This window comes from Gossypium raimondii, chromosome 5 (assembly GCF_025698545.1).
Source record: "Gossypium raimondii isolate GPD5lz chromosome 5, ASM2569854v1, whole genome shotgun sequence".
NCBI classification, from domain to species: domain Eukaryota; kingdom Viridiplantae; phylum Streptophyta; class Magnoliopsida; order Malvales; family Malvaceae; genus Gossypium; species Gossypium raimondii.
In genome coordinates this window covers 16,417,291-16,436,632 of record NC_068569.1, presented here as the reverse complement: position 1 = coordinate 16,436,632, position 19,342 = coordinate 16,417,291, and the positions used below count along the sequence as shown (strand labels likewise).

Sequence of the window (19,342 nt, the reverse complement as noted above, 5' to 3'; positions counted from 1 at the left end):
CATAATTATCAGGCAAGTTTCATATACATGTATTTTCCATGTCATGTTTCAATATATCAAATAAATATCATTTCCATGTATTTCAAGTATATACCGGTAATAGTCCATTTCAAACTCACGTTATCTCATATCAGAACTTTACCCGTTGAATCATTTAAAATATCGATGGATACAAAGGTAGTACACATGAAGTGTACGAATCTAAAATTCGTCAATTCATATTCGGGGGTACTCTTAGAGCACATAATCGGAAAGCCATCTCTCGAGCCATATAACGGGAAGCTCATGTGAGTCGTGTAATGGGAAGCTTATCCGGGTTGTATAACAGGAAACTCATAAGAGCTATAATCGGGAAGCTCATGCGAGCCAATAATGGGTAGCTCCGAAGAGCCATTAACGAGAAGCTTCGGATAGCCATATATCGGGAAGTTCAAGCGAGCCATATCGGGAAGCTCCGGAGAGCTATTAATCAGGAAGCTCACAAAGAGCCTTTAATCGGGAAGCTTACGAAGAACCATATAACGGGAAGCTCATAAGAGTTGTGGTGTGTCTATAACACATGCAAAATCACAACCAATTAGGATGCTCCGAAGATCTATTAACGGGAAGCTCGCAATAACCATATAACGGGAAGCTCGAGAGGGCTAATATGTAACAGCCTGGTTTTAGTTAAATCGGAACAGTAGTTTTGGAACCATAAATTCGAGGTTAAAATATTATTTTAATATTATTTTTGGTATTTACAGGATGTGATTATATATGTGTGAAAGTTTCGTAAAGAAATTTTACTATTTGAATGCTTAATTCGGTAAAAAGGACTAAATCACGTAAAGCGTAAAAGTTGTGTTCTATTAGCTAAAGGTATTAAATAGCTATAGAAATTTAGTGTGGAAGTCTTTATTTTGTAATTATCCCCTGAAATAGATAGTGGAATATGATGGTTTGGCATTTTGTGTAATAAATAATGTTTATAAAGGTAAATTATGTAAATTAGTTAAAAATGACAAAACAAATAAAACAAAAAGGAAAAGTTATCATCTTTAACCATTATTCAACCGAAAATTGAAAGAGAAAGAAGCCATGGAAGCTCTAACTTTCGGCCAACCCCATTTTTCTTGCATGTGAGTATCGTTTGTCCCATATTTGATAATTTTTATGTTTTTAAGATCGTTGCTTCGTGTTCTAGCTAGCCCATGCCCTAATTTTTGAATTGGCGGATGAATTTGTGAGTTGCCATTGATGATAGCTTGATGTTTTTGAATATTGATGGTGGAAAATGAATAATTGTTGATAGATTAATATGTTTTGTAAAGTGATTTTTGACAAAAATGTCAAATAGGGATTAAATTGTGAAATATGCAAAGTGAGTGGTTGAAATGTGAAATAAATGAAATTTTTGGGCTGCTAGGGGCACTATAGTAATTCGGATAAGCTTGGGTTATATTGAATTGTGTGAATTTTGTGTATTTGTGAAATAGGAACTAAATTGAATAAATGTGAAACTTTAGGGGCTAAAGTGCAAAAGTGTCCAAATAGGTATTTTTGGATGAAATTGAATGAATAGGTAATTAAATGAGTTAAATTTGAATTCATATAGATCAAGAAAGAAAGAAATCAGATTTAGATCGAGGGAAATCGAAAGTTGACAAGTAGTTAATCTGATCCTTTCGTTTATGTACGAGGTAAGTTCATAAGTAAATAAATATTTTTGAATTCAAATGTATATGTTTTATATTGCCAAATTGATTTATATGTAGATACATATATTGTCGAATTGATTTGTATATGTATATATATTGCCGAATTGATTTGAGATCTTGTATAATATCATATCTGGGATATGGCATCGGCATCGATTTGAGATCCCGTATAAGACCATATTTGGTATATGGCATTGGCATCGATTTGATATCCCGTATAAGACCATATCTGGGATATGGCATCAGCATTGATTTGAGATTTCGTATAAGACCATATCTGGGATATGGCATCGATATGAGACTTCGTGTAAGACCATAACTGGGCTATTGGCATCGATATGAGATTTCCATGTAAGACCATGTATGGGACATGGCATTTGTACGATACATTATGTACGAGTTTTCCCTAGTATCCTTAGTATTCCAAGTGATTCAACGGGTAACCCAAAGATTATGTTAAAGAAAAGACAAGGTAAGATCATGTTAAAAGGATACAGGTATGTACGAAAAATTCATGAGTAATGAAATCGATGTATACTGGACATTTGGCAAGAATGTAAATGAGTAAGTCATACTTATGAGAATGATCTTGTGATGACCTTGTGATTATAGTTCTATACTTATGAGGTATAAATATGTCGTAAATTTGATTGATGATTGTGTGAGGCTTTTAGGCCAAATTAAATTGAGACATGATATGTTTAAGTCTTTGTTGTTGATGTATAGGTGAAATTGGCCAATGAATGGCATGTAAATATATGATAATGATTAGCTATTAGAATGGCTAGTTATGGATATGCTTTGGTGTTATGTGTATCTAAATAAATGTTAATACAAAGAACTCATGAAAGAGTAAAATTTGCAATAAAACAGTTTTAGATAGTAGCAGTTGTATAAATTTGAAAAATCACCAAAAATTTTGGGAATTTCATTAGAGGTTGAATAAGACATGAACTTAAACCTTATTGAGTCTAGTTTCACATAGAAGAAATGGTGTAAGCAAAAGAATCTCGTATTATGAGATATTTGAATTTTTGTGAGATAAGGTCAGGATGATTTCTGAATCCCCTGTTCTGAATTTAGAAAATCATTAAAAATTTTATAAAAATAATTATGGGTTAGAATTTATATGATTAAAATTATTAATGAGTATTTTCAAGAGAAACAAACAATAATATCATCCAAATCCTGTACTAAAAGATAATTAATTTTTAGAGAAGAAGGGTCAGAACTACCAGACAGCAGAAGAGGGACGACTTCGAAGAATTAACTGTACTTATTGAGTAAACCAAAAATTATGAAAATTTTATGGTACGAAGATATGTGACTCTAGTTTCTTTAAAATCAAGCGGATCTTAATTTTGAGTTCTGTAGCACAAGATAAAAATAATTTAGTGACTATGACTCGAGTAGACAACTTGATGTGAACATGAGTAAATAGTGGAACTATGTGCAATTTTGATTGTATTATCTTGAGAACATGTTGTGAGGATTGGTAAAAATATGTTAACAAATTGCTTATTATTTACATACCAACTTACTAAGCTATATAACTTACCCATTTTCTTTCTTTTTCCTATAGTGTCACAAATACTAGCTCGGGTTGGAGATCGTCGAAGATTCTATCACACTATCAAGCTATTGATCGGTATCAACGTATTCAAGCATTTTAAGTTTATGGCATGTATAGGGACTTAGCCATTTTAGGTATGAGTTATTATGTTTTGGTTTGTAATGGTTAAAGGTTTGATTTATGTGTAGCCATGTAACTTGGCTTATATTGGCTAATTGGTTGTAAGCCTATATATATATATTAATTACATGTCAATGTCTTGTGATGTGAGTTGTGTTTGCATGATACATGATGAGTTGTGGGTATGGCCTAAATTCCTAATGGTTGTATGTGCTAGAAGTCTTGATGTCCAATGGCTAAGTTTTGCTCAATGGTATGGTATGTTAATTAGATATAATTATGCTCGTATAAGAGTTGTTGATGATGCATATGTATAAATAGTTTTAAATTGAATGAAAATTTTATGGCCCGATTTTGTATGGTTGCTTGTGTTTAAAACTGGTAATGCCTCGTATCTTGTCCCGGTGTCGAACATGGGTAAGGGGTGTTACATAATATCGGGACGCTCTTTCGAGCTGTGGTGTGTCCGCAACATTTGTAAGACCACAACCAATATGGGAAATCTTGTATCCATCGAATTTCATTTATTCAATTGGGACTTGATGTTTGTTAGGCATTGCCGGATATAATATTAATTTCATATTCATAGTAACAATAAAATCACATACACAACATTCAATTCAAGCATATAAATATACACAATTTAGTTACACGAACTTACCTGGCTAAATTGCAGAAACACCAAGATTCAAGGGCATTTTGGTAATTCTCTAATTTTCTCTATTTTCCACCCGGTCTTAATCTAAATTAATAATTTAATTAAATTTATTAATTTATATAATAAAAAAATTCATTTCATGCAATTTGGTCATTTTTACATTTTTACAAAATTACCCCTAAAGTTTTACTTTTATTCAATTTAGGCCTTCATTCCAAAACATGCAAATTAACCATTTTTAACACAAACCCAATCTAGCCAAATATTCAAGGCATTCAATAAATCCCATTTTTGCAATAATTTCACAACAAACCTTTGTATTTTTACCATTTCAACAATTTAGTCCCTAATCGGGAAATTCATCAAAAATCACCTAATAAAATACTTTTAATTAACAAATAATATCTCAAATTCATAATTTAACATCAAGAATCATATATATTCATCAACGGAAACATCCAAAATCTTTAAGAAAATAAAAATCAAAGATAAGATTTAGTTGGACTTAATTATAACAATCACAAAAACATAAAAATTACAAAAAAAAAGGGTAAGAATTGAACTCACATGAAGCAAAATTGAAGAACCAGCTCAAGGAGCTCTCCCATGTCTGTTTTTGAACCGAAATTGAGAAAGAAATGTCTAGAAAACCTTTAAATCTAATTTGTTTACTTTTAATTTCAACTTATTTACCATTTTGCCATTGAATGTCATTTTTTTTTTATTTTCCATCCTTACGCCGCCTCACCCTTTTGAAATAATTATTTTTTAAGTCCTCCCTCATTTATTAATTAAGCCATTTAGTCACTTTATTATAATTAGTAAGTTTTGCACCTTTTTTAATTTAGTCATTTTTAATTAATTAACTGTCAAAACGTTAAAATTTTTCGACAAAAAATTAAAGCTACCTTAATGACACTCCGTAAATATTTATAAAAATATTTATGGCTCGGTTTATAGAAACGAGATCTCGATACCTCATTTTTTAAAGCCACTTAACCGAGTAAATCATTATAAAACACAAATTACTAATTCAAAAACCTTTCTAAAACCATATTTGACTCATAAATATTAAATAATAATATTTTAAGAACTTACTTTCCAGATTTGGTGGCCTCGAACCACTATTTTCGACACTACTAAAAATTAGGTTGTTATAGTTGGTTCCTCATTTTGGAAATTAAACCCCAAAAATAAAAATTATACATGACATTAGACCAACCGTTGGATAATGGGAATGATCATTAGAATCAATGTAGTTTTAATTAGACCGAACTAGTTGTACCACTAATCGACAAGGGTACCGGTTCAGAGAAAGTCATTAGACTGATTGATCTAGGAACCGATATTGACCAATTGTATGAAGTGGTTGAATTGGATTTTTTTTATTTTTTAATAATTTATTTAGTTAAATTGGAAGAATAGGTTGTGTAACGACCCTATAGTTAGGGGTGTCGGAAAGTGCATTCCCAAGACTCCGTTCTCGTAAACCGAACTCGTAAATATTTTTAATAAATATTTACGAAGTTGGTTGTGTAGATAATTAGACTTCGATTAAGTGAATTTGCATGAATTAAGAATTATTATAGTGTAAGGACTAAATCGCGTATAGAGTAAAAGTTGAATTGTAAGATTAAAAATAATTAAAGGGACTAAAGAAACAATTATACCTTATTTCTTTAAGTGGACACATTGATGGTTGTATTATATATATGATAATTTAATATATATTATATGTTTTAATGAATGAAATAAAATTTATATTTATAAGTTATATAATAATAATGATTATTATAATAAAAACATAAAGAGAAAGTGGTGGCATGCAAAAAAATAAAATTAAAGAAGAAAGGAAAAGAAAGAAAGAAGGGTGACTGACTAGGGGTGAGCATTCAATCGAATCGAATCGAAACGAATCGAAAATTTTTGAGTTAATCGAGTTTTTGAATCTCATTTTATCATCCTAACTTTATTTGAAGTTTTCTCGAATCGAGTCGAGTGAGATGGAATTCGAATTGAATCGAATCGAATATATTTGTTCGAGTTAAATTTTAAAAAATAATTTTGGGTCCTTGTAACCGTTGTCACCCATCGTAATAAAATTTGTCCACCTTAATCAATTTTTTTATTAACTTTCATCACCTCATAATTTATTTATTAATTTTTTATATCTTGGTTAGCTTATTTGTTTGCTTAGTTGTTTCAATTATCTTGATTCTTGTCACTATGTATTTTGGAATTAAAAATATATTAAATATAAAAATATAATTTTTTAATAAAAGTTATTTTAAAAATAAAATGTGAAATTGATACAAATATAAAATTTTAACACGAATATTTTATGGCATAATAAAGAATTCAATTTTAATATAAATATTCAATATGACTAAACAATTCAATAATATAAATAATATAAAATGTGAAATTTAATTTAATAATATAAATAGTATATATAAATAAAATTATTACTATTTATGTTTAGTTATTTTTTTTGGATAATTTTGATTTTTAATTTGAGAGTAAAGGATGAGAAGTAAAAGTTTAGGGGAAAATAAAAGTTTTGGGGAATAAAAGTTTGAGGAAAGTAAATAGGGAGTAAAATTTTGGAGGAAAATATTAAAAAAATTGGAGGGGGAGGGTTTGGGGTAGATGGGAGGTGGGATGGGAAGATAATAAAATTTTTAGGGGAAAAGTGAGAGGGAGTAAAAATTTTGGGGGAAAATAAAAAGTTTTGAGGATTTTTGGGAGTAAAATTTTGAGAAAAAGTAAATGGAAGAGTAAAATTTTGGTGGGAAATGGATTTTGGGTAGATTGGGGGGTTGGGAGGGGTGGGGAGTAAAAGTTTTGGGGGGAAAGTGGGAAGGAGTAAAAGTTTTGAGGGAAAAGTAAAAAAGTTAATTTGGGAGTTTAGGATAAAAATATAAAATATTATAGTTTGATATTCGAATTATTTGAGTTATTTGAATTCGAAAACTCAACTCGATTCGAACTCGAAATTCAAAAAAAAAATTGAGTTGATTCGAATAACTCGATTCGTTTAACTCGAAATTCGAATTTTATATTGGTATCAATTTCACATTTTATTTTTAAAATAACTTTTATTAAAAAAATCATATTTTTACATTTAATATATTTTTAATTCCAAAATACATAGTGACAAGAATCTGAAAATAATTGAAACAACTAAGCAAGCAAAGAAGCTAACCAGTATATAAAAAATTAATAAATAAATTATGAGGTGATGAAAGTTAATAAAAAATTTGATTAAGGTAGTCAAATTTTATTACATGGGTGACAATGGTTACAAGGATCCAAAATTATTTTTTAAAATTTAACTCGAACAAATATATTTGATTCGATTCGATTCGATTCGAATTCCATCTCACTCGACTCGATTCGAAAAAACTTCAAATAAAGTTGGGATGATAAAACGAGATTCGAAAACTCGATTAACTCGAAAATTTTCGATTCGATTCGATCGAATGCTCACCCCTACCAGCAACGATCCCGATCTCAAATGTGGTGATGTTTATCTTTTGTAATTGCATGTACCTAGGATGTATTTGGGATTTTAATGAATTTGGTATATGTTATTTAGTTGAGTTTGAGTAATGTTGGTTTGGTATGTATATAAACATATGTTATGTTTGATACCATAATTTGGGTATGTTATTTTGAACCTAAAATTGTTAGGTGTTTGTGAATTTACTAATGATGTTTAGGTGGTTATAAACTAGGCTAAATGGAGTAATTTTGGGTATGTTTTAAACTTTGATTTGAATGATGGATTGATATTATGTTTTGATGATATAAATGTGGTACCAATAAGGGTACATTGGTTAGGCACCTAGGATGATTGTTTTGGCACGTTTTGAGGGTGTTTAATCGTATTTTGAATAGGTTAAACGAACGATTTTTGAGTTGGTTAATACCCAAGCAAGTAGAAAATGGTAAACTTGTTGTTTAAGGCACATTTTAAGTCCACGCGGCCAGACATGCGGGCGTATGACTTGGCCATGTGAGACACACGGCTAGTACACGGGCGTGCGAGGCTATTTTTGAAGGTTACACGGCTTCGCACACGGGCGTGTGGCTTGGCCATGTGATCCAAGTCAATGAGTTACATGGGCACGGACAAGGGCTAGGACACGACCGTGTGTTCCTACTTCGAATGCCCACACGGCATTGTGACCCCTGCAGTTAAAATTTTTCTAACTTTTTCCTAAAATTTTCAAATATTCTTGATTTAGTCCCAAATCGTTTCTAAAGTGATTTTTAGGCCTCGAAAGCTTGAATAAGAGATGTTATGCATGTTAATCATGAATTATATTATGATTTTTGAAATGAATGATTTAGATTACTCGGTAATGCTCTAAAACCCTATTTCGGCGACGGATACGGGTTAGGGGTGTTACAGGTTGAACTGGTGACTTAACCAATTTGACCATTGATCTGGTTTTGGAAACTTTGGTCATGTAACACCCTGATCCCGAATACGGAATACTCGAATACTAATGCGCTACATCAGGTCACTAGAGCAACCCAGCAAAATTTTCAAATAATTTAAAACATTGAAATACATTTTATATAAGAGAAAATACCATACATGGTTATACTGAAAATAGTAATAAAAGTAGTTATACAAAATATGTGGAGCTCTAATATTATCGTATATCAAAATAGTCAAAATAACAAAAATGATAAATGAGTTACAGACCTACAAAAAGAATACAAGGCCTTATGAATACAATGCCCACTAATGCATAAGGTACTGTACTCTGAATACGTGATGCTAGGAGTCTTTCATCGATGATGTTCCTCGGACACGAACAAAAGTCTACAAATTTGAACATTAAGGCAATTTGAAGGTTGAGCTTTATAGGCTCAGTGGTACACAACAAATCTACCATACTTCAAGCAATTCATAAATATAAGCATGCAAATCAAATGTATACATAGAAACATGACATGAGTATCGAATAATTAAATCATAAGTCATTAAATCTATATAACCAAATCACTTGCATATCAAACTTGTCAAACTTGTTAGATTGCACATACAACTCAAATAATCGGGTATTCGGATAGTCTCGCGCCACTCATGGCCGCTAGTCAAATAATCCCGGGTGTCCATAGGGTTATCTCGAGTGCCACTCATGGCCGCTACTTAGGTTAGAGCCCGAAGGCTAAGCACAAACAAAGCATCAAACATATAATCACAAAAATACAACCATGACATTTGAGTCTCATACTCGTTTCAACTTGCTTATCATTCCAGCTAAAATATTAACTAATGAGATGTGACACTCTGCTACCTTGATATTCTGACCTTTTCTCATTCAAAAATTAATAACTCTTAATATATAAATCTAAATCGAGCACCGTTTGTTTTAGACGAAACTAGAATTTTGTACGGTTATAGGCTTACTTCCTATTTTATCTTATGAAATTTTTGGTGATTTTTCAAAGTCACTGCTAAATATGTTTTATAAAAAATTTACTGCCAGAATTTTATGACCTTTCAACACTCAAAATTCATATATTTTAAAATTCAAATCAAAATTGATCTCTATTTATTCTAAACTAAACTAGACTGACTCACGGTTACAATAATGTATAGATCACTTCTTAATTATTTTTACAGAATTTATGTCACATTTTTAAACATACTGTTCATATAATAATTTGTTTCTAACAGATTTCACAACTAAGTTTTTAACTTCATTTTAAATCATCCAAACATGATTTCCACCCAAAGACATATAACATGCATACATTATCAAAAAGCATTATATTTATGACTTATCAAGAAGCATAAGAGAGTTAGAGGGTACCACCTTGATGGAAGAACACCAACAAAGTTTCTTGCCTAGCTCTCTACCACTTTGCCTTTACCCTTAGCTTTAGAAGATTCACCACCGTCTTTAACTATAACCATGTAACACACAAGATTTCCCACAAAAAAATAAGAGTTGATAGGATGAAAAATACATGCTTTAAATAAATAAATAAATAATATATGAGAAGATGGGTAGAGACTTTTTCAAACTCAAACCTTCCCAAACACCCAAAAACCTCCACCTTCATCATTGATGAACATAGATATATTTTTTTCATGGAACTTAAAAAAAGCTAGATCAAGACCCTTGCCTTCTTTGAGATTTGGAGGATGAAAAATGGTGAGAACTCACTTCAAATCTTTCTCCCTGTGCATGGTTTGTTAAGGGAAATAGATGGAAAGAAAAAAAAATAGGGTGATTATAATAGAGGGAAAAATGGGGACAAATCCACTTTATCCCATACCTCAATCAGTCAAGCTATCCATCTTTTTCCCATTAATTGGGAGAAGACTTTTATTCAAAAATGGTAAAATCACAATATTAGCCAACCATCTTCACTCTACTTCACACAAGCTTCCCAACGTCCTTAATTTCTTATAAAAAGGTCCAAAATCCACCCAAATTAATTCCAACAAAATTCAATCCCAAAATAAATTTATCCATCTCCAACCCAGGTCAACGCTCGAACGTTGACTCGAGAATTTAGGGCCGTTACATGTTAGAACATTTCATGCTGACATATTCTAATATTAACTATACCAAAAATGTTTTATATCATACAATACTTAGGAAACAAAGTTTAACTTTTCAATGTCCAAACTACTGTACTATACTTAAAAAATTTGAGATAAAGTTAAAAAAATAGTATTTTATCAACAAAGAGGAGAGAGTTCCACGAATATCATTTTATTTGTGGAAGATCGAGAATAATTTATCCAACATGAAAATGACCCTTAACGATTTGACGACCATTTCCATTATTTAATGATTGGTTTGATGTCATGTATTCATTATGATTTTAGGAGTTGACTTTTTTATAATTTTTAGAATTTATTATATTATTTATGAATTTTATAAATTTTATAAAATTTTAAATATGTTTTATTAATGTTATAAAAAATATATAATTTATTAGAATTCTCATAAATTTTATAATATTTATAAGTATCATGATTTTTAAAAATAACATTTATAAATTTATATTAATAATTTTGATGTGATTTTTATTCTATTTTTATGAAAATATAAGATTAAACTAAAACTATTATATCTAATTTATCCATCTATTGCTTTTTATGGTTAACGTAATCAAAGATGTAAAGGTTTAATGGCCAACATCTCAATTGGTGAATTTAGTGCGATAATTAAATGATTCTTTCTTAAAATCCTTTTTCACATATAAGTCAAAATGTAATAACGTAACGTGTAGTTTAGCTCACAACCGACGTTATTATATTAACTGTAGATATAATCTTTAAATATTATATATAAAATGAAAAAATAAATATTGATATATTCAAAATTATGTTTTTCTATTTATGGTGTGATTTATATATACAAGTCTTGAAGACAATGCCACTCTTTTCAATGAGACTTGGTAGTGGTTGGCTGGCTGCTGGTGGTTTTTTAAAAATGTTAAAAAATTAAATGGCGGGCAACATCCGTAATCTGTCTTTGAACAGAATAATAAGCCACGTATTTTTGTCTTCGTCAAAAAGTCAATAGCTGTCTTTTGAATGCTGAAAATCTGTCGCCCTGTTTTTGTTCAGAGCATGTCTTCATTTTAAGCAATTTTCTTCCTTTGTCTGCGTAAGATTTCACAGTTTGCTTAGTTTTTCTCTTCACAGTTTACCCCCTTTATCAATCTCTCTGACACACAAAAGACATGGAATCTAACGCCTCGGAGGTTGCTCTTGATTTGTTTCCCTACCTTAAAGTCTACAAAAATGGAACGCTCGAGAGAATCGCCGGAGTCGAAGTAGTTCCCCCGGGACTTGACCCTGAAACCAACGTCTTATCAAAAGACATCGTCATCGTCCCCGAAACCGGCGTCTCAGCTAGGATTTACCGCCCCAACTTAATTAGTGAAGATCGAAAGCTTCCCCTTGTAGTTTATTTTCATGGTGGAGCCTTCTGTGTAGCATCGCCAGCTTTTCCGCCCTACCATACCAGCCTCAACAAGCTCGTTGCTGAGGCTAACATCATTGCTCTTTCAGTTGATTACAGGTTGGTCCCGGAGCATCCTCTTCCTACTGCATATGAAGATTCATGGGTTGCACTTCAGTGGATTGCTTCTCACAAGGATGAAGATGGCAACCAGGAAGCTTGGATCAAGGACTATGTTGGGTTCGAACAGGTGTTTTTGGCTGGTGATAGTGCTGGGGGCAATATTGCACATCACTTGGCTTTACGAATCAAGGAATCGAATTTGGGTCAAAAGCTGAAGATTCTTGGTATCGGTATGATCCATCCTTACTTTTGGGGAACGAGCCCGATTGGACCGGAGCTTAATGATCGGTCCAGGAAAGAATTAGTGGATAAGTGGTGGTTATACGTTTGTCCCACCGACAAAGGGTGCGATGATCCGCTTATCAATCCGTTTGTGGATGGTGAGAGTGCTGATCTTGCAGGCTTGGCATGTGATAGAATCCTTATAATTGTTGCAGAGAAGGATATACTAAAGGGTAGAGGGTGGTTGTATTATGATAAATTGGTGAAATCAGGGTGGAAAGGTAAGGCAGAGATTATGGAGACGGAAGGTGAGGATCATGTGTTCCATATCTTTAATCCTGATTGTGACAACGCCAACCGCTTGACCAAGCGTTTGGCTTCTTTCTTTAACCAAGGGAAGCTTCCTTTCCAATTAAAATGTCAAAGCGAGGTGCTTGGTTAGTAAGTAAACTAAAATAAGAAGGGTGAGATTGAGATATAACCTATTGTCAACATGCGCTGCATCTGTTTGTATTTCCTTTCCATTATACAATTTGTCTTAATTGATGCACTTTTCTGAAAGTGTCGTTTCCTCCTATATGGGCCATGGCCATGGTTACACTTTTGTCTTTCCTTGTTTTCTAAGGAGAGAATTTTTCTAGATAAACAAATAAAACAAGCTAAAATGCACTAAAAAAAGCCAAAATGCAAGTTCCTACAGACTTAAACAAGCACAGAGGAAGGAGAGAAGAAGCCAGCTTCTCAGGGAGTAATTCATCTTCCTCCTCTACTGCCTTGTATTTTTATAGCAGAAATCAGCATTCCCTGCACTATCAGCCATCATTAATTTGCCTTATGGAAGACAATTTACATTGCATCGAGAACTTTGTTATTTGGAGTTTCACATTTGAACTTGTAGATCAAACATTTTAAATGCAACTTGTTTTAACAGGAGAATTCATTGCTCCCTTCCAAGCCAATGGCCTTGAAGCCCCTCAACGGCCTGTTCATTGGTTATGGCGATAAGTCTATGAAAATTAAATATATTTATTATAATTTAAATATTTAAAAATATGTTAAGTTGTTTATGCTAAAAAAAATTAATAAAAGAAAAAGTATACCATGATAATAAAATATTTATATAATTACTATGTAATAAAAATAATAATTATGTTTTTAAAAATATATATATATATGTGCACCTAAAGCATGATTAGGTTAACTATATATAAATATAGGTCAACTTAATCAAAATTTGAGATCCATTTCAAGCCAAATTAAATTTATATAATTATGTATGATATTGATATTATGTATGGACTTGACCTAACCACAAATTAATTTAATCCATGAATATTTCTAGTCAAATCTAAATTATTCATACAATAGTATTTTAATTTAATCAACCTGTTTTAAATATGGTACAAGTTAGATTTTAATTCACACTTAGCCTTCAACCTAATGACTAAGCTCGCACCCAAATTAATAGATAAATTGATGGATTAATACTTTTAGGGATTGAATTTGGATTTAAAATGTAGGGTATTGTTTGAGACTTAGGGTGGAATTAAATAATTAATCCTTTTATTAATGCTAAAAATGAAATGGCCTATAACATCTGCAATCCCATTTTGAACGGGGTAGTAAGTCCAATTTTTTAGGTTTAACTCATATGTTGCTATTAAATTATATATATTTTCTATTTTGATAATTAAATTTTTATTTTGCTAACAGTGATACTTAAATTATTTATTTTTCAAGTTGGTACCATCGTTTGAAATGTTAAGTCTATTTAAAAGCTGAACAAATAAATTGGTAACTTAACTATGCTTTTTTCATTTTCATTTTCATTTTGGTACCTAAACATTTTTTTGACCACAAACGATACCTAAACTACTTTTTTTTCCCTAAATTGGTACTTTTGTCCGTTCAATAGTCAACTAAACAATTAAGTTTATTTAAAAAATATAACAATTAAAAGTTGGCATGTGGCAAAAAAAAGTCAAAAATATTATTTGCTCTTACATATAAATATTATCAAATCAGTTATTAAAAAAATTTATAAAAAAATATTTAAAAATAGACAAATCGGTTCAGTCAGTCTGTATCGATTCAACCCCTATCTCCAACCAGCTACCTTGATCGATTTCTATTCCAACCAGTTGATTCGATCTGGTTTTGAAAACACTGATTTTAATTGATGAAATAACTTTTTTTTATCCCATTAGGTCGAGCAAGCAGGCGGTGAAGTTTGAAAATAAATTTAATCACCAATGTCTTGACCTTAGGAGGGCGAGTTTCAAGCACTGCTGTTATTACTAGACATTAAAAAGGAAGGAAAAAAATGAAAAATTAGAAAAAAAAATAAAGAAATAATGCAAAAGAAAAAAAAAAGGGAATAAAAGAATTTAAAATATATTTTTTAAGTTTTTATGATGTGGTAGAATATTATTGATTGTAACTCTTTTAATAGATATAATATTTTGGTGTAAAATGGGTAATAGAATAATAGTTTAAATATCACTCGTGACAAAAAACATATTTAGGTAAAAAAAGAAAACATAATTTATATACCAATTTGTGTGTTAAGCATTTTTTGAATTAGACTTAAAGGTTTGACTATCGGATATACTAACTTGAGAAAAAAATAGTTTAAGTACCATTTGTGAAAAAAAAAATTTAGGTAACAAGATAGAAAAAAAAAGGTGTAATTTGTGTATTAAGCAAATGTTTTACGTCATTGTTCAAAAGTCATAGCCGCCTGCCCGCCTCCGTTCTATTTAAAACATTTCCTCTATTTAAGCAATTTTGGTCTGCATAAGATCTCACACACTGCTTACTTAGTTTTCCTCTTTACTGTGTCCCCCTCTCTCAATCTCTCCCTGTCCGACACACAAAAGACATGAGTTCTATCACTTCAGAAGTTGCTCTTGATTTGTTTCCCTTCCTTAAAGTATACAAAGATGGAACCCTCAAGAGACTCGCCGGAGTCGAAGTAGTTCCCCCTGGACTTGACCCTGAAACCAACGTTTTATCAAAGGACATCCTCATCCTACCCAAAACGGGCGTCTCAGCTAGGATTTACCGCCCCAACTTGGTTACTGAACCTCAAAAGCTGCCCCTTGTAGTTTATTTTCATGGCGGAGCCTTTTGTGCAGCATCGCCTGCTTCTCTGGAGTACCATACCAGCCTCAACAAGCTCGTTGCTGAGGCTAACATCATAGCTCTTTCAGTTGACTATAGGTTAGTCCCGGAACATCCTCTTCCGACTGCATATGAAGATTCATGGGCTGCACTCCAGTGGGTGGCTTCCCACAAGGAGGAAAATGGCAACCATGAGGCTTGGATCAAGGATTATGTTGAGTTAGATGAGGTGTTTTTGACTGGTGATAGTTCTGGTGCCAATATTGCACATCATTTGGCTTTACGAATTAAGGAATCTAATTTGAGTTACAAGCTGAAGATCGCTGGTATTGGTATGATCCATCCTTACTTTTGGGGAACCAACCCGATTGGATCGGAGGTTACTGATCAGTTCAGGAAAGAATTAGTGGATAAGTGGTGGTTGTATGTTTGTCCCTCTGATAAAGGGTGCGATGATCCGCTAATCAATCCGTTTGTGGATGGATCCTCTGATCTTGCAAACTTGGCATGTGATAGAATCCTTGTTATTGTTGCAGAGAAGGATATACTAAGGGACAGAGGGAAGTTGTATTATGATAAATTGGTGAAATCTGGGTGGAAGGGAAAGGCAGAGTTTATGGAGACAGAAGGCGAGGATCATGTGTTCCATATCTTTCATCCAGATTGTGCCAAGGCCAAGAGCTTGATCCAACGTTTGGCTTCTTTCTTTAAAATGTGAAAGCCATGTGCTTGGTAGAAAAACCAAGTTAAAAAATTTGATCGACATCTACCTACTATGCCCATCATGTGGACCTCTTTACCCTGTTTTTTCTTCTGGTATTAATTGAAGCACTTTTCTGAAGATTTTTGTAGAATTTTATTTAATTGGCATTAAGGATCCTGGACCATTGATAGTGGCCATTGTCGTGATGATGAGTTCACGACCATAATTCTATTGCTATTCGGGAAATAGGCACTTGTTAAGATTGCCCTTCAGTTTCTTTTTCTCCACCTTTTCTTTTTTAAAGGTTCTTTTATGAGATACCTTTTTCAAAATGATGTGTCTCAACACAAAACGCTGAATATAGGCATAAACACATAAACATATGCCAAAATGCTAATGAAATCTCAACACATACACAGAGTGAGGGAGGGTGAGAGAGAAGAAAGCATAAAAAATTTTAATGAATCAACATGATAGTCTCTTTGAATCTTCACAACAATGCATGAACAGTGCACTTGACCAACAATATATGATATCAATATAGATGCAATTCATTAACTTAAAGAAGTTAATACAGATGCTAAGAGTCTAGAACACAACAGTGTCAAGCATAGTTCCCAAAGTCTGAACTATGTTTGAGGACATCAAGTTTGAGACGTGTTCCTCTAAGTGCTTCTTGGCATCTTGTCTCCCAACATTTGCTATTGCTAGCTTCTCAGGGGGTAATTCATCTTCCTCCTGCACTGCCTTGTTGTATTTTATAGCTAAATTAAGCATTTCCTGCACGAGTCAAAACAAGCCACCATCATTATGGAACACTATTTTCATTATAACAAGAAATTCATTATTTGGAGATCACATTTGAACTTTTGAGCAAACATTCTAAATGAAACTTCTTTAATATGGAGAAGTCATTGCAACTTGCAAGGGAATTTCAACACACTTATTAAGGGTTTTTCCTTCCCTTCCAAGTCAATGACCTTTAAGTACCTCATATCAATGAGGGACAACATAAATTCACATATTATCTTACAATTATGCAACCAACGGTTCAACACCATATACTAAGGTGATAACGTCTGCAAAAAGCCTTCACTCACCTGAACAGTCTGTTCATTGGTTTTCGAATGGGTATCAAAACGCCGAAGTGTCAGTCCATCTGTCCACTTCTTTTTATGAAGATTCAATAGCATCTTTTCCTCAAGTTCATTCTTTCTGTAGTTAATGGCTATAGAGTAGTAGTGTCTATTTAGTCCATGGATCAAGGCCTGGCAGTGAAACACAATAAGATGAGATCAGCTCCCATAACAAAGCAGCCATTAGGAAAAATTCACACAGTATTCTTTCAGCACTGACTTGGATAGATGGCTTATTAAGATGCCCTAGATTTGAAGTTGTCTGACGTGGTTCTTGGCCAAGCATCATGGTTTGTGGATTGATCAAACGGAATGCATCAATTACCACCTTCCCCTTAACACTCTGAATTGGGTCCACCACCACTGCTACAGCCCTTTGATTCAAAGCTTCAAAACTCTGCAAGCGGTGGCAGATATTAGAAACAGATAGGCCACCTTTCATTGACACAACAGTAACAAAAAACAATATAACCATTGAAATGGTCTTCACTTGAAAAGATTGAAACGGAAAAAATAAGCCAAATGACATAGGATAGGAAAAAAGCAAGTACCAAAACTTATTTGGCCTTGAATATGCACTAGTATAATATTTAATAACCTACATTGATAATTTGTGCCATTACAATATTTATCAACTCTTATATACTCAAAATATCTTTGACACATTTTACATATATTTCTGGGAAGGGGGTGACAGAGAGGGGGGTTACAAAACAATATAACCATTGAAATGGTCTTCACTTGAAAAGATTAAAACGGAAAAAATAAGCCAAATGACATAGGATAGGAAAAAAGCAAGTACCAAAACTTATTTGGCCTTGAATATGCACTAGTATAATATTTAATAACCTACATTGATAATTCGAGCCATTACAATATTTATTAACTCTTATATACTCAAAATATCTTTGACACATTTTACATACATTTCTGGGAAGGGGGTGACAGAGAGGGGGGTTACAAAGCCATGAATTGCAATAAATATAATGCAGTGTCCGAAATGATACATTAAGAACAGAGTTGTATACTAAGTATTAACACTAAGTGGAGACATTAAAGCCTATGACAGACAAGAAAATCTTCTACACCATAGCTAGTCAACAAACATGTGTATGGTGGAGCACTATGCAAAAGAGGTTAATTACGACCTGCTGTGTGTTTATGTCGACACCAGAAAGCCAGCAGCCGAATCCTGGATGTGAATGGTACCAACCCACAACCATCTCTGGCCTGCAACAACAAGCATAAAGATCAGCAGTCAATCAAGAGAAATAAGTGATAAAGGAGTACAAAGCAACCTTGCAAAGTTAATACTGGCCCAAAACTGTTACAAGTTCATATGAATAAGACTAGATACTAGAGTAGATAAAACCTTCCAGTTTGTTTGAGCATGTCAAGCATATTCGTTTGGAAAACATGATCCACAGCTTCGACACTAACACCGGTACCACTCTGTGGCATTGCAAAGACATCCACGACACGCACAGTGTACTCATCAACAAACTCTCCCAACATCAAACCCATAACTTCCATGGGAACTCCAGCTCTTCCTATAAAATGTTCAAATCAACCAAACAAAGAAACACAATTACAACATTCCACTGCAAAAGTTAAACTCTTTAGCCCTAAAATAGAGCGAAATAGCTCACGGTTCTCATAGATAAGTAGATGAATAAGAAAAATAGCATTTATGATTTAATAAAGAAAACCCTAAACCGCAAAATCAAAGCAGTGTGATTTTTTAAACAAAGGCGAAACCCTAGTAGTGAAGTAAATACAAATAAAAATAATAAAAGATAAAGAATTTCATATAAGCAAATGAGAGGGTGAGGGAAAAATACCATGCTTGAGCATTTTGAGGAGGGCGAGAGAGGAGATATAGACCTGCTCCGAAGAATCAAGGGTCGGGGAATCCGGCGGCGGATGACCCAAAGCGCCGCCAGCACCGGCGAACATCCTTTGCAAACGGTCCAATCCTGACATTGTCGATCGGAGTTTTCAGAAAACTTTTCTTTGGTAGCAAGACAAATGAAAGCTT

General features: G+C 32.8%; 3 protein-coding genes and 1 long non-coding RNA gene across 4 annotated transcripts; 2 read left to right on the top strand and 2 right to left on the bottom strand.

The window, feature by feature from the left end:
• Nucleotides 1-8,674: 8,674 nt before the first annotated feature.
• On the bottom strand, nucleotides 8,675-10,296 carry LOC128041229 (uncharacterized). The gene is made up of 3 exons (XR_008195941.1): nucleotides 10,107-10,296; nucleotides 9,889-9,979; nucleotides 8,675-8,888 (listed from the first exon to the last, which is right to left on the bottom strand). It is a non-coding gene; the product is annotated as an uncharacterized LOC128041229 (long non-coding RNA).
• A 1,249-nt stretch (nucleotides 10,297-11,545) lies between these two features.
• LOC105771133 (probable carboxylesterase 2) lies at nucleotides 11,546-12,903 on the top strand. The gene has a single exon (XM_012592536.2). It carries the CDS (start codon nucleotides 11,777-11,779, stop codon nucleotides 12,782-12,784), a length of 1,008 nt encoding a protein of 335 aa, XP_012447990.1. The 5' UTR covers nucleotides 11,546-11,776; the 3' UTR covers nucleotides 12,785-12,903.
• A 2,229-nt stretch (nucleotides 12,904-15,132) lies between these two features.
• Nucleotides 15,133-16,306, top strand: LOC105769286 (probable carboxylesterase 2). Its single transcript, XM_012589811.2, has one exon. The coding sequence runs from the start codon at nucleotides 15,224-15,226 to the stop codon at nucleotides 16,181-16,183; it is 960 nt and encodes a 319-aa protein (XP_012445265.1). The 5' UTR covers nucleotides 15,133-15,223; the 3' UTR covers nucleotides 16,184-16,306.
• Nucleotides 16,307-16,599: 293 nt separating this feature from the next.
• Nucleotides 16,600-19,342, bottom strand: LOC105769287 (26S proteasome non-ATPase regulatory subunit 14 homolog). Its single transcript, XM_012589813.2, has 6 exons — nucleotides 19,146-19,342; nucleotides 18,677-18,854; nucleotides 18,453-18,534; nucleotides 17,525-17,701; nucleotides 17,269-17,436; nucleotides 16,600-16,948 (listed from the first exon to the last, which is right to left on the bottom strand). The coding sequence occupies exons 1-6, from the start codon at nucleotides 19,285-19,287 to the stop codon at nucleotides 16,757-16,759; spliced, it is 939 nt and encodes a 312-aa protein (XP_012445267.1). The 5' UTR covers nucleotides 19,288-19,342; the 3' UTR covers nucleotides 16,600-16,756.